Genomic DNA, 15451 nt, shown 5'->3' with positions numbered 1-15451 from the left:
TGCTATTCCGGAAATCGTTGAATTTCACCCGATTATACAATTCCATAATCGTGCCTTCTTGAGCCAACCAGAGAGGTTGTACAGCCTGTTTGTATACTTTCCAGCCTCGACAGTCCTTCATTTGACGGTCTCTTCATATTTTACAGACCAACGCCAGGCTACCTTGCTGGTGGTCGTCAGTGGCACTTGGATGGGACTGCATTCGCCTACTAGCAAAGCCTACATTGAGCTTTAACACTGATCAACTACTGCAAATGGTTTGCATGGACATTTTAAACCTTTCTAGGGAAATGTTATTCAGAATTATTTTTTAAAATTCTGTTTGCAGGGATGTATTATTTTCTTTGGCATTTAAAATATAGTTTACATGATATAAATATGCTGCATGTGCATAATTTCTGCTTATTGCCTTTATAAACAGCCTCATGGTTTAAGTTCAGGAGAAAGCTTTACCTTAGGTGTACATTTTTAGGTGCCTTATGGGTATATGTTTTTACCCAAAGACAACCATAATCAAACTTGTGTGCATTCCTTTTCGTTCAAATAAAGCCTTCCAAACCATTAAGTCCACATCTTTTCAGACTTAAGCAGAGCAGCCAAAGCTTGCTCTTAGGAAGTGTTACGAAAGCAACTGACTGGAAGATGCGATTTATGCAACACTGGTACATAGATGGGCATCAGGCTCTCTGAAAAAGAAAAAGAAAGGGTAGCTTATCACGCTGACCACAACAAAATCTGTTTGCTGAAGGTTTCACGGACACTGTGTACGAACATCATCATCAGACTATTTATTTCTATTGCAAGACTAAAGCCTCTCCCAGTGATCTTCAATTACTGCTGTCTTGCGCCAGCTGCCCCCATCTACACCCCTGCAAGTTTCCCAATTTCATCATACCATCCAATTCTCTGCCATTTCACTACACATCCCTTCTCTTGGCCCTCATTCTGTAAATGCCAACCAACAGACCACCAGTTAACTGTTGTACCGAATTCTAATTCAGTGCTCCAAAGTGTGCTACAGGCTGAGAGGGGCAGTGCTTCTTACAGAGAACTGGGCGATACTACAACGCACCCAACAACACAGTCTTGCAGCTTCTGGAAATGCTTTGAAACTTGTGACAAACACTACACAAGCAGAAAAAAGCCAAGCAATCACAATGCAGACTGCTCAAGCTCAAAGTGCACATAGGAGCACCAGGGATAAATAAATTAATTAGTTAATGACCACTTGTCATTGGTGTCACCGTCCCTTTGCCTACACTATTACCAGGATTGGCCAATCATGGGCGGTGGATGATAAGAAAGGAATAGAACAGAGTGAAATAAATTACTACAGTATACTAGCCCAGCACATGATTAATTTCATCAAATACTCCCATTTCCCCAGTGTGTGGTCCGTAAAAGTTGCCGACAGGTTTCTTATTTTGTCAGTGTTCCAAAACAGTAATCTCTTCTGTAACTACACTGCTACAGACACCAGATAAAATGACAAGCTGTCCCCCAACTATTAGTGGGATTGGCCAATCGGTCAAGAAATAAGGTCTGGCCAAGAAATAAGCCAGAGGAAAACTAATCCATGATGTGTGCTTGTACCAATGAAAGTGAGAGCAACCAGCAATGAGAAGAAGCTCCTTGTTGTATAAATAATAAATGAGGTTATTAAGGCAATAAAGTGATGTGACAACTGCTCAATAAATGGTACAACTGCTTTCAAGTCTGCCACTAAATGTTTACTATGTGTGCATTTTCTGTAATTGTATTCTAAAAGTAAGTGCTCTATTTTACTCATGCAATAAAAGTGCGACTTATACCACCATCTGTCTGGGATGTCCTCAAGATGTTATGCCCCCTAAATGATACAACTGCTTTCAAGTGTGCTACTAAGTGTTTAATACTCTCAAGAAAAGTTAACAACCTTTGAAGTGTATCTTGCCCTAAACAAGTATCACCCCATCTGTCGTGCTTGCTTTTTCTTCCATGAAAGCTATGTGCTTGCTACTTTCCTGTCATAAATATGTCATGCCTGGATGTGCAGGAAAAGCATACAAGATAGGTGAGGATTATTTCTTTGGGGATAAAATAAGCTACAAAGGGTGCAAACATTTTTTAGAGTGTGTATGCATGTGGATATCTTGTAATTATGCTACCAAAAGTATACCTTTACTCATGTCATAAAAATGTGACATACCCACCCCTTTCTGCAGGTCATCTAGGTGTTAGAAGTGTTGAAGCAAATAAAGACATGAAAGCCTTGCACAAGTCTCACAGCAATTATATGCCATGATTACATTTTCATACTGTTCAGGTAGCCAAGCTGTATCAAGGTATTCAAAATGTTCCACATACAAATTGCATAATGAAAGCTTAACAGGCAAATAACAAAAAGGAGGGCTTTTTTACATCCAAGTAACTTGAATGTATTTTAATCATGACAGAACAGGCACTTTGCCCTCTATTTTCACTCTAAGGGGTTGAAATGTACACTACCATATTTTTCCACGTTTAACAAATTTAACAGTAAGTCGGGGTATGGGTTATATATGAAATTTGTCTGGATGTGTTGCTTCACAGCAGTGCTCTGCCATTAGAAGTTTTGTTATCGCCTAGGGATACACTCCTGTGTGTTGAAGCTCCCCTTTTTATGGTCGCCTATTTTTCTCTTTAAGGGTCACCATCTTATGTTAAGCAGTTAGTGAATCGTGCACACGGTGCTGGCCAACCCGTACATCATCTGTTCCCCATAGCGCTGCCTCATTCATCCCCGTGAATCGCTTTGTGATAAGGCGGACAGCAATTTCACCATTTGGATTTTCGGCTTGGTCACGTTTGTTCTGTCGTCGTTACCCATGCGAGTGCTGCTCCGTCCGCGCTGTCATCCTCTGTCGTGTGAATGCTAGCTGCGAAAGTGATTCGATTCACGTCACATGTCCCATGACTGATTCGTCCGCGATCACGTCTGTCATGTGAATCCAGCATCGCCAATGTCAGCATTCCATAAACAATTTGCCAGCATGCGGCTGTCCACATTCCACGTTGGCTGTGAATGTAGCACTAAGATGTCATGTTGATTGCTCTTTCATAGTAAGATGAAATTGCATAATGCAGCTAAAGTGGTTGTGGCATCGAATGTGGGTACTAGACCTACATCCATCAGTTACAGAAGGCAGCAATTAAAGTTCTAAAAATGTGCCTTGCTGGTGCAACATTAAGCAAAAGGAAGCACATTTACACCAGTGTATGCATATGCAGAACACAGAAATCGCACTGGGGTTCCGCCAAAAGCAAAGCACAAAAACAGTGTAATATTATGCACGCTTGCTAAGAACTGTCGAGCAGTACTGCATGTCTGCTCAGGAGAACCATGACTTCTGGTTTCTTCTCTTTCATGCACTGTACTATTTTATTCTATGGTTAACTTGCGTTAACTTAGCACTGGTCTGTTTCATGTGCTGTGGGACAATCGCTGAGAACCATAACCTTCACGTCCTGTCATGCATGGTTATAAATGGTAATGTCGCCGGTGCAGGATTTAAAATGACCAGACACTAAATAATAAACACATTCTTTCTTCTCTTCATAGCAACTATATAATGATCCTTGTTTTTTCGCATGTGGACGAATCGGTGGTCCACTACCGCCACCACACTGTCTACTATTTCAACGGGAGCTAGGCACAAGCACATCAGCTCTGGAATAACCGGCTCAGCTTGTAGCTTTGCAAGGACTAGCACATTCTCGAACCTCAATAACTATCCATCCTTCCCTTCCCTCAGTTATGCAACAATAACAATCATGCCTGGCACAAAAATAGGTTCATCATATTTTATATTCGTTATAAGCATACTCCTGATTGCTCAGTAACTACATGTTCATTACATGCTAACATTGGCAAGCAGCATTTCAGATTTGCATACTTTGTTACATCTCCTTTTCTTGCCATATTAAACATTGTAAACAAACATGTTTCCCAAAAAGATCATGCCAGTAGAGTTTGTCAAAATTTCTTTTGCCAGCACTTAATTCAACAACAGTGCCCAGTGCATCTCTGTGATGTCATGGACTGCAGGGCCACTGCTGCTCTCAGTGCTCACACACTGTTGATGACCACTTGGAAGTGCGCTGACATTAAGAACGAGTTAAGACACCTTCTACAAGCATTTATGCGTGTACTTTATTTTACTGATACAGTCGAAAAAAGCAATAATGAAACTGTGCGACAACGAAATTCTCGAAAAAACGAAGTATTTTCATGTCCCCGAAGAACGCCGATAGGATTGAATGCATTTCGCACCTCTCAACAACGAAACGCTGCTGTACCATAATCCTGTGTCAACGAAATTTGCCGGAACATAAACCCACATATTACTTCCTTGCACAAGGCTAGCAGGCTCCAAAATGTGCTGAAATGCGATTGCTTTGCACTAAAATTGCATAAAATACCACCACATCACTCGAGTGGGCGCCGCCATTTTTGTTTACAAAAACAACCAAGTGCCAGGAGTGATCGCATGTGTCGGGAACACGTCATGGCTGTCATCTTATTTGATGATCACCTGTTCGAAGTGGCATTTATGTTGCTACCGGCATGTGACGACAATTTTTGCACACCTAGTGCAGTTTAATGTGCGCCTTGGTGAGCAAAATACAGCAAAAACAAGAAAATCCACGTTCCGCCGATGCGGCATTGTTTATGATGCTTGAGATGGCGGTTGTAAACCCCCTAGGTGGTCGTAGCATGGAGGGCCATGCATCGGACTGTGATTGAACGATCATCCGGGAATATGCACCCTTTGCTTCAAGAACGCCAATTTCGGTGCCACCTGACAGGCATTCCATGCAGACTCTGCAATTGACGTAGATTTGCACAGAGGGGCCATTATCTCGATTGACTGCCTTTGGGTATATACATACCAGACAGAATCACTTTCGCGCTCTGCACAGGGCACGTCGGCGTCTACGGGCGACAGCGTGTGCTGGAGAAATGTTGCTGTTTGCGTGGAGCGCTGTTGCTCTGCGTCCGTTGCCGAGTTACGTAAAATATTGCAAAAGTGACAGTTTCTCCGAAAGCAATTGATCGAGAATACAGATCCGCGGCAGTGCTGCCACTGCTGATCGACGCATGTGGCGCATCTGGTACTGTCGGCAATGCGGCTCTATATATTTGAGCAGAGCTTGCCAACGTAGGCTAGCGAAATTTGACAGTAAAGTTTTCTTTTGCAAGGTACAGTTGAACCCATTTGTAACAATATTCAAGTGCTAAGAAAATTTCATTGTTATAACTGATAATTGTTATAACCGGGTCGCATGAAAAAATCAAAATAGGGGGATGGCAGAGCTAATGTGAGAAAACTATAATGGCGGGGAGGCCAGTGCCTCTCCCGACCACCTTCCTCCATCCGGCTGCTGATTGTGTTCTCGTTTAACTGCTTCCTGGGTGCTTCGATTGCATATAACAAACCATGGCTGTTATAACAACTGCGAAAAGGGGTCGCTGGTGGCAAGCGATATGCGAGCAGTGCTGAGGCATCGCTTTGGTGGCCTTTTAAAAAATTCGAGAAAGTTGCCGCAGCAGCCTGTCAGCTTGAGAAATCCATAAGAGAAGCTGAGGTGAAATCGCCACAAGCATTAGGACAAGATTGAGGCAGCCTGCCCTACTGTATCATCGCTGCCGTTGTTGCCGTCGCTATCCGATATAAGAAAGTTCGCGACGATCGCCTTCTTCGTCCTCGTCCAGTCGCGCTTATACACTCTACCATGGATTCTAACCAACTAGCCTGCCAGCGTGTTTTAACCTCATCAGTTAGCAGCACTTAGTTCTCAAATGTATAGCTGTGCGCTTTCTTTTCACTGGCAACATCATGCACTGCTGATGATCAGTGGGCGGATCAGCCATCTACCGTTTCGGCGGCGAAACCACATGGCCAGGAACGATTTCAATGCAACCAACAAAGATGAACACGAGTGACTAAACTATTTGCAAAACTGTGCTGAATGAGGAGCCAGCCAGAGCCAGTGAGCAACATGCGAGCAGTGCAGTTGGCGTGGTCCACTCGCGTTTCGGAGGGTGGCACGGCGTAGAGCTATGGGTGCAGCCCATTCGTGTTCGGAGGGGTGGAAGGGCGACGGGAAAGAGGCGCACGGAGAAGGCTGGAAAATGAGCGTGTGGCAGCTGGTGGAGCAGTGGGCCATCGTGCAGTGGCTCGAATTTCTCGTTTTTTTTTTCTTATCAAGCATTTTGCATTTCACTACATTTCGGCTTGGACACCCAGCAGCCAATCTTAATCTAAATTATGGGTTTTTACGTGCCAAAACCACGTGCCATTAACAAGACTTCAAGACTGTTTTTTAAAGGTGTACTGACACAAAAATTTTCCATCTTGGTTTTTCTGCTGCAATCAGTAGCTAATGGCCCAGTAATCACAGCACGAAACATCATTTGCTTCATAGCACGACAGGTAATTACTTGGAGTCTTGTTTGTAGCGACCAGTCGAAGTTTCGGTTTCAGAGAGCAACAAGATAGCCAAAGAAGGAATGTAAACACAGCTGGGCACGTGATCGCACAGAACTGTGACGTATACGCACGCCAGCACTCGCCGGCACCCGAGCTTCGTGTTGCTAGTTCGTCTGCTATGTCTGCACGTGCTTTGCGATGTCCTCGCCATAATCGTCGTCCTCGTTTTCGTCCTCCAGCGGCGACGATTTCCTGCAGGCGGGAGTTGCTGCCGTTTTAGACGTGGCCAACCACTTTTGATTGAATCTACTACAAAGCAGCGACTTGGAAAGTGCGGTCAGCAACAGCTATCAATATGCGTATGTACTGCTACAAATAGCACGAACCATTTGTCAAGGGCGCTTTGGGAATGAAGCATATTCCGGAGCAGGACGCAAGGCGGCGTAGAAGTCTGCGCAGCATCAGGCTTGGGGGTACGAAGTCTTGGTGGAAGATCGTCGGACTGCTCTAAGCTCGGCGGGTTTTGTTTATACCAGGCACGTTTGAAATGAGCAAAACTGGCTGCTCTTCAACGGGGTCCATGCTAAGCGTCCAGGGGTGAGCACGAACTCGGACCACTCCTGCCGCTCATCGATGCCGAGGGTAGTGAACGAGCAAGCCAGGCGAGCTGGCAATCGCTAGGAAATGGCATTATGCAAACTAGAAGCGAGGCGTGCAGACAGGACACAAGAGTAGAGAAGTGGACAACACGAACGCCGACTATCCTGTGTTGTACACTTCTCTACTCTTGTGTCCTGTCTGCACGCCTCACTTCTAGTTTGCATAATGAATCCTTACCAACTAGCTCAGCTTTCTGTCGTTCTAGGAAATGGCATAGGCCTAGCTCGTTGGACGTCGGGTTTGAGGCCCACGGCACATACGATCCGTCCACAGCTCGTAGTAAAGCACCTATATTCGTCAACGCAATCAACGTCTGCACATTTATGTTGCTTGTAAGTGACAATACAATTAGTTTTCCCAGCGCCGTTGGTAGCGATGAGAAAACACCTTAGCCAGGCGAGCCGCTTCGCCGAGACGGTTGCTGCGGCAGCTGCGCTGACCGCTTGCGAGTCAAAAACACGCCACTGATTTATTCGTGCAACGTTTTATGACATGCACACTTTCGAGGTCACTTTGCTCTGAGTTATTTCGTGTCGGAAACAAATTTTAGCTGATTTTCCACGCTGCTGTCAGCGGCGAAAAAAAGAACATTGGGGCTATTGGAGCAGCGAGAAACTTGCTCGCAGGGCCCGCTCGGATGGCAGCACAAACTTGTGACGTAGCATTTTCTTGCTTGTTTACATTCCTTCCTTAATGTCAATGTCGCGAGGCGCTATGTCTTGCTGTTGGCTGCTTGCATGCACACTTTAAAATTGATTTTAAATATGTTAAAAGCTATATTCGGTTTATATTTTGCAGACGATGTGTGTGCCCACATAAATCAATCTCACACATTAACTCGACTTAGAATTTCTGTGTCAGTACTCCTTTAAGGTTGTTCAATAGCGCATGTAATAAGTTCCCTATAACTACAGTAATGTCATTCATGTAATTTCTGCCAACTTCTTTCTGCGCATTTTATTGGTGGCTGTAGTCGCGTGACAGCAAGCGCCATGTTGAACGCTCACACGCCCTCTGCACTCACCGACTGGTGCACAGGCACACCGTGATCATCTTACTGAATGCATCAAGCGTTTGATGGGACAACAGGGACTGAAAGGGATACTTTGTGTTCAGAGAGAAGCAACAACAGACGAACAGGCTATAAGAGCGTAGAAAAATAAATTGGAGATGTGCACTTGTGACAAAGACACGCGGACAACACAATTACAGCTGGAGCTTCCCAGCTGTGAGCTTCCAACACAATTACAGCTGGAGTGCCAGCAGTGCCAGCAGTGCCAGCAGCACTGCTGGCACTGCTTGGAGAGAGGAAAAAGGTGGGATGTGGCGCTAATTTAGTTATTCTAGGCACTTAAGTATACATAGCTTTTTTGAGCCGCCTAGTGGTGGTTTCACAACAAGCAGAGCCTTGAAAGAGAAAAAAAAGCCTTCAGGGCATCACGATGTGAAGGAAACAAAACCCACTGCAAAGAATTGACAAAAGTATAGCGATAAGTTGGGCTCCATGCCCATGTAGAAAGGGTTAAATAAAGGAATGCAGTTCTTAGTGTTGCTTGAGCAATGGCAAAAAACAGTGCAATTCGGCATACCTGATTCACAGCTGTAAGTCTTCGAGGTCATTCCGATGAGCAAAAAGCTTCAGTGTTAGCGCACTGAGAAAAGCTGGGATGCTGTCATACTTCTCGAGGTAAGTGCTCGCCAGTCCCTGAAGTTGGCGCAGATAATCTGTCTCCAGGACATTCATCTTCTGCTGGGCATTCTAGAAAGAGTTCAACAGAGCAGCTTCTATATGCTGTCGCTATGTACCCAAAGGGTTTTCTAAATTGGAATATACCAATGACCAAAGTTACCGGTATGACGGGTCGGTCAGTGGCTCGCTTGAGAACATGCTTCAAGCATCCTTGGGGCTTCTTACTCTAACCTTACTGAAGATGAGCTGTCACATTTGTTTTAAGGCAGTGATCACTTTGATGAGCTTCAGAGTTTATTTTACTTCTGAGTGCTACCATAGAACTTCTTTTAGATCTTCCCACAGAACAACTTGTCTTGCACAATGGAAACAATTTAATCAATGGGAGTACTGCTACTGAAATGTGCAGCCAGGCTTAATGACATGTATCACTAAAGAATGGGCAGAATAAAGTGCATGGGATGGAGAGGAGCTCAAACTTTGGTTAAGCAACACCCTGAATTGCCAACAGTCATTGCAGATATGTTCTACTCTAAACAAGCTGGCCTGTTAAAAAGTTTATCACTAAGGCCACAGTACTATACTAGCTTTGTTAACCCTTTAAGGGTCAATGACGTAAATATACGGCGCCACAAACAAGTCCAAAAATGGTCGTTGCCATATATTTATGGCGCCGTCTGTACGTTTAAAAAGCGCGTCAATTTCCTAACTTCTTCTTTTCTGTCATGTGCTGCCACTATGTGGGAATACAGGGGACATTTTTCGCGCGCCTCCCTCTCTTAGATTTCGTTGCATGGTTTGTTTTAGAGCTAGTTTGCTCCCACGTGTCTATATACTACTGCTCGCGCATTAGCGCGCGGGCGGGCGGGCAGCGGTTTGGGTTTTGTTCCGCGGCTGGTTTAGGCTTCTTGTGGTGGCAAAACTGACGGCTATTCGTTACTAATCTCTGAAAGGGCGACCGCTTGTTCTTCGCTCATTTAGTGCTCACAGGGGTGTGCATAGGAAGGATGCCACCGTGCATGCGTTTCTGTTGCTTTTTTTTTGGCCACTCACAAAAGCTAATTGCCTCTGGTTGGCAATAAGATGAAGATTAACAGAAGCTTGTCAAACGTTTTGCTTTTTTGACGGGCACACAACCACACAGTTTTCTAGAGTGCGTGCACCTACGCAGTTCTATTACGCTATGGATGTACATAATAGTGTAAGAGCAGGAACATTTGAGTCTTGCGAAATATTCTTGTGTGCGCATTTTTAAAGCCTTGAACTGTGTGTATAACAATGTATCAAATTTTTAATTCTTATAAGTTTATTTCCTTTTTTATTGTTGTTATTCATGAATGAAAAGTACATATATACCAACACAAAATATTTTTTTCTCACTTTCAGTCACCCTATAAAAATTACGGTAAATTTTTTTCGAAATAGGTCTCTAAGAAGAATTGGAATCTGCAATAAAGAAAATCAATCCTGGGCGGTCGCATATGGTGCACTAGATAACTGAAAACAGCTGCATTTCATTTACAAGCTTCTCGGTCCACCATGATTAACTGTGCTAGAACAAGGAATGTCACTGAATTCAACGCTTCAACAAGGGGACTTCACTGCACATGCATTACGTGCATCAAATAATGTAATGAATAAGCCTCTATATATCGCCAAATGAAATTCACACAAGCCTTACATTTCGCTTTGTTTAGAAATGAGAGAACACTCAATTTGACTAGATTAGATTAGGAAATTTTCGTCATCGAAAAGCTCTACTGCTTACTTGAAAAAGCAGGTAGTCGTCAGGAGAGTCAGCATACATGTGTGTAAGCTTGTAGTGACCCTGACTCAGCACATCAATACGGTAGCCAGTCAATGTGTAGCAGCCATGCCGAAAGTCTTGACTGGTTCGGCGAAACGCATCCACAAGCCGCCTATTCTTGGCCTCAGCTGATGCCAGCTGCTCTTGAAGGCCTGTTCAGGGCAAACAGTTCCAGATCTGTACTTCTTGTGGCTATTTTCACAAGGTTTGCAGTTATTTAAAGAAAAAACAGCACGGATCAACGAGACAGAAAAAGGAAGATAGACACAGGCAGCAAACACCTTTTTCTTTCAAGATTTTGCTAAAACAAGTCTGAGTAAAAAAAAGAAAAAAACCTCTTTAAACTAACTAAAAAAAACCTCCTTTCCCTCATTCACGACCTTTATGTAACACCAATGGCGACGTACCGAACACGGCACCGTCACGCTGACTCCCTATAATGCCAGAACTAATGTTTTTAAATTCATTCATTCACAAAACTTTATTAGAGTACTGAAGCCCGGTCATTCCAGACCAAGGCGGGCCGCGTCCACTTTGGCACTATCAGGCCGAGCCTTATGGCGCCATCGTGGACCTTGTGGACAGCCCGTAGTTGATCTTGATATGAAGAGCTTGGTATCATCTTGTGCCACTAAAGCCATTTTTCTTCGGGGTCGCCGAGAGTCGCGGGACAGCCCACCAGCATGCATCTGATGTCAATGATGCCATCACACACGTTACATTCTTTCTTAATTTCTCTTTCGAGGGGAATTTTATTTATGAAATACAGAGTGGAGTACGTCCCAGTTTGCAGTAAACGTAGCGTGACTGCCTGAGCCCTGTTCAACTTTACGTGTGGCAGTGGAAATTGCCTACGCCCCAAGTAGTAATATTTAGTGATGTCATTGTAAGTTAGTAAATGATCTTTATGCTTCTCGGAATGGTAAATATCCTTTTTTTTTCATGCACTATTACGGAGTTCAACAATCTACCTCAATTGCTAATAACCAGCATTGATTCCATTGACCGTCTGAATTATCGACATCATTGCTCTTGTGTGAATTGATTACTCGTTTTTTCCCCCGTTATTGTTCCTTTAATTCGCTTAAACTGTATTGACGGTTTGTTTCTACATATATTTTTGCTTTAATTGTTTTAGGAATTCCTTCATTACATGAGCCAGCATGTCTTTTCTGTGCTTCTCGCAGGTGATGGACAGAGTTGGTATTCTATGCACTGTTAATTTACGTCTGCTATTGTTATTATGCTTTATTATTATTTGTGTGTCACTCCTGCTTTGGCCACACCAAGGCCTGCAGTATTGTATAAATATGACAAGAAATAAATAAAAATGTTAAGCAAAAAAAGTATTTTTCTCACATAGGAGGCACTATCTTAACTGGCAGCATGTCTTGCTACAAGAGTTAACTTGGGCTAGTTGGTTGAATCGACATGCTGAACAAACAGTAGAGACAACAGGACTACGAGAAGACGTGGTGCACCCATGTTGTCTTCTCGTAGTTGTCTTCGCTGTCTGTTCAGTATGTTCAGTATATTTAATGAAATTGCTTGTCTGCAAAGAAATACAGCTACCTATATTACCCGTCACGGAGAATATTGGTCAATACCCCCTTCAAGAACCAACTATGGTTTGCAAATGACGAAAAATAAACTACCCAGACTGCTTAACTTATTACATGACGCTGGCATTGACATCATTAACATAACACGGTCAGAACTGTCATTACTTATCAGAACCTTCTCCTAAATAATGAATCAAGCGTAATTTCTTTTTCACCTGTATTCACATGTGTGTCTTGTTAAATGTTTGTAATGACAGAATTTTTGCTCGTCCTTTTCTTTATCCTAATTATTCCAATATTAATCAACCATCGTATTTTTTCACTTTTAATTATGCATCGTCAAGTGTATGCGATTTTCACTTTTATTCACATATTGCCAAGTGTATGTAATGTGGTGGTGCGTACTATCTGCATTGCTTTTATTTGTCATTATCCCATTTCTTTGTTCCTTTTTTGTTTGTTCCGCTATAGAAAATTCTCTTGAATTGATTAATGATTGCACTTAATATTTATATTTAATGTTCTTTGCGTACGGTTGACTGCGCTACTCACTGCCACCATGTAACACGGGGGCTAAGGGTGCCTCAAGCTGCCTCATTGCAGCTTTTATCTTAGCACCCGTCATTGTATTTTAGCAATGGAAACAAATAAAGAAAAGAAAGAAAGTATGTCACTGTCTTGATAGGCAACTTCTTTTTCTTTAATTTCACAATCTATTTGTTTCAACAACATGAAGAGTAAAAAAAAAGAAAATTCTGCTAGTTAGCTGCATGCTGATGACTATCCAGTGCAGCTCAACCTCATTGATTCAACATATCTTCAGACAGCAGAATATATTCAAGTTAACTAGATTTTCAAACCACCCGAAATTCATAAAAGCTCTAGAGTGTTAATTGGTCGTACAGGCACATGTAATCTTTATCCCACCTGCTTAAGAATTGTTTTATGGAGCCTAGCAAAAATTTTCTCGAAGTGGTTGTAGTGCCCTCCTCTGGAAATTCAAGAACATAGTACTACAGATCAACCAGAACAAGAGGACAATGAAAATAGAGAGGCAATTCAAGACGTATGCGCAAGCGCAACTGGCTGGCAGATCGGTTTTCGAAAACGTGTTGGATGTCTTGCCCTGGCCCACCATTTCTACAGTAGCGACTCCAGATGCAAACATGAGCTTACACGACCTTTCCCCAACAGGCCGATCTTCCAACCATCTCTAGCAGTAAATAAACCTTCTTATACTAGAAAATACTGTCATGCACACGTGAACCTCATTATACATATTCCTGTGCTTGCAGTAGTACAGATTAGAGTTTTCATCCAAAGACCACTTGCTCTTGCTTGAACTTCATAAACATCCCGCTGTTTTTCATGTGTACTTCTGCGCACTCATACGTCGGAATACTTGCTCTGCACTTGTATCACAGATGTGAGACAGAGCGTCAGTGAGTAACCAGGGATGGGAATGTACGCGAGTATGAACGGGAGTGAGTGTCGGTAAATTTGAGTGGACACAAGTTTGAACAGAAGTGATTGCTGGGTAACGTGAGTGCAAATGAAATCGAGTGACAGTGATACTGAGTGGACGTAAGTATGAATGTGGGTGACTGTCGGTGAGTGCAAGTGGAAGTGAGTATGAGCGGGGCCTGAACTGGTAAGTATGAATGAATGAATGTGACTGAATGTTGGTGATTATGAGACGATGCGAGTAGAAAAGTAAGCGAGAGCCCACGTCTGTCAGTGAGCAAGAGCATGAATGAGTACATAGCCTACGAAAATATTGCCGTGTGAGTGCTTAAGTATTCTGCCGACCCATGTAAGCACTTTTATACACAATGGCCTCTACGCTGTTTGAAACCTCATACGATTACAGAAGCTAGCAGCTATCTAAAAAAATAAAAATAAAACTAACAAAACAAAGTTATTATGTCAGTACTACTTTAAACGGCCCGAGGAACTTCCTGAGAAGAGAAAATCAGAGCGGCCCACTCACTTTTTCGATCAGGAAGAGCACCATCCTGGTCCAGCTTCAGCTGCACCTGAGCAGTCACGTCCTGAACACAGCCAAACTCTTCCAGGACCTGCCAACGTAAACAGTATGCCAAGTAAGAAAATGCCACTACTCATTTTGATGCAGCAGCTGTCAATTACGCATCAGGAAGCTTTAATTTTTACACTCGTGTGGGAAGGGGTCAGGGGGGGATGCCTGTGGAGTCTTGCATGGTCTGCTCCACTGAAAACATGGCACCACCTTTTACTGCAACCGTGAAACAATGTGCATGTCCTGCTTTGTCATAACAACGAAAATGCCAGCAGTATAGCCAGAACAGTTATGTGTGCCTCATGTTCTATATACAACACTCAATAGTATAATCAAAGCAATAAAATAGAGAATATACTATATCACAGTTACCTTGACCCTTGCGCGTAGCCGCTCGTTCTCCTCTTCCAGTTTGTTCACATTCTCCATGCGTTGCCGAAAAGCCATCTCCAAAGGATTCTCTGCTAAATGCACCACACGGTAGTTTGGATCCTCCTAGAATAACACACTTTCCATGTCACGAAAACATGTTTGCCTGTTCTACTTTCTTATGTGAAAGTAGGCAAAGAAATGCAAAGAGCATATCGCATTACACAATAAAAGGGAGCTGCTAATAATGTTAACTGCCAATTTGCAAGCAAAGTAATTGCACAGCAGCAACCATATTCCTCTTTGCTACCCTATTTTGTGCCGTTAAAGGAAATAAGAACCCTATGCAGTCTTGACTTTAAGCACAGTACTAGTGATACAACATCTGGTAATCTATTTTGCCACCCTGTTGCTTCTGTAACGTCATAAATTTTAGAAAAAAGAAGATTGCTAAAGCCCATTTTTTAAGGCAGATTAAACAAATAGTTGTGTGCCAATAGATAGATCAGCAAAATAGGCCGAGAGCAAATGCAATGCTATAAAATTCAGCTAGGTTTTGTTTATCTCCTTCAGGTGCTCTGTGTACAATTGTGCACACAAATATAGTGCACCAAAAGCAAAAGCAAAAACATTGTTGAAAGGAATGATTTTTAATATGTGTCTCATACATCTTGAAATACTTCTGATTAGATGTGTGGTGCAATTTTTAATAATATGCATAAAGAGTCTCAGTAAAACAAGTTGGATAGCACAACGCTGCTTCTGTGCAGTCAGGTCATAGCAGTCTCATTCCGTGCATCCACAGTGTAGTAGTTGATTTTGGTCTGTGACACGTTCTACAGAATAAACACATCATACATTACAACTAGAACT

General features: G+C 42.9%; 1 protein-coding gene across 3 annotated transcripts in view; it reads right to left on the bottom strand.

Moving 5' to 3' along the window:
- Positions 1–632: 632 nt before the first annotated feature.
- Positions 633–15451, bottom strand: part of LOC142589579 (mitotic spindle assembly checkpoint protein MAD1-like) — a 69880-nt gene continuing 55061 nt past the window's right edge. Inside the window, exons 14-19 of one of the 3 annotated variants that reach the window (XR_012829894.1) lie at positions 14582–14704; positions 14162–14249; positions 10571–10761; positions 8702–8871; positions 5793–6704; positions 633–5715 (exon numbers count right to left, since the gene is read on the bottom strand). Coding sequence is in view for 2 of the 3 variants with exons in the window: in XM_075701053.1 (XP_075557168.1) it covers positions 8707–8871; positions 10571–10761; positions 14162–14249; positions 14582–14704 (567 nt within the window). In the remaining variant the exon portion in view is untranslated. Of the gene's footprint in view, positions 6705–8701; positions 8872–10570; positions 10762–14161; positions 14250–14581; positions 14705–15451 lie in introns of all 3 variants that reach the window. The other 2 variants (XM_075701053.1, XM_075701052.1) reach the window with 2 other exon arrangements.

The sequence above is a fragment of the Dermacentor variabilis genome, chromosome 8 (genome assembly GCF_050947875.1).
Source record: "Dermacentor variabilis isolate Ectoservices chromosome 8, ASM5094787v1, whole genome shotgun sequence".
Classification (NCBI taxonomy): domain Eukaryota; kingdom Metazoa; phylum Arthropoda; class Arachnida; order Ixodida; family Ixodidae; genus Dermacentor; species Dermacentor variabilis.
The sequence above is the reverse complement of the archived record's forward strand: the minus strand, read 5'-3'. Positions and strand labels throughout refer to the sequence as shown.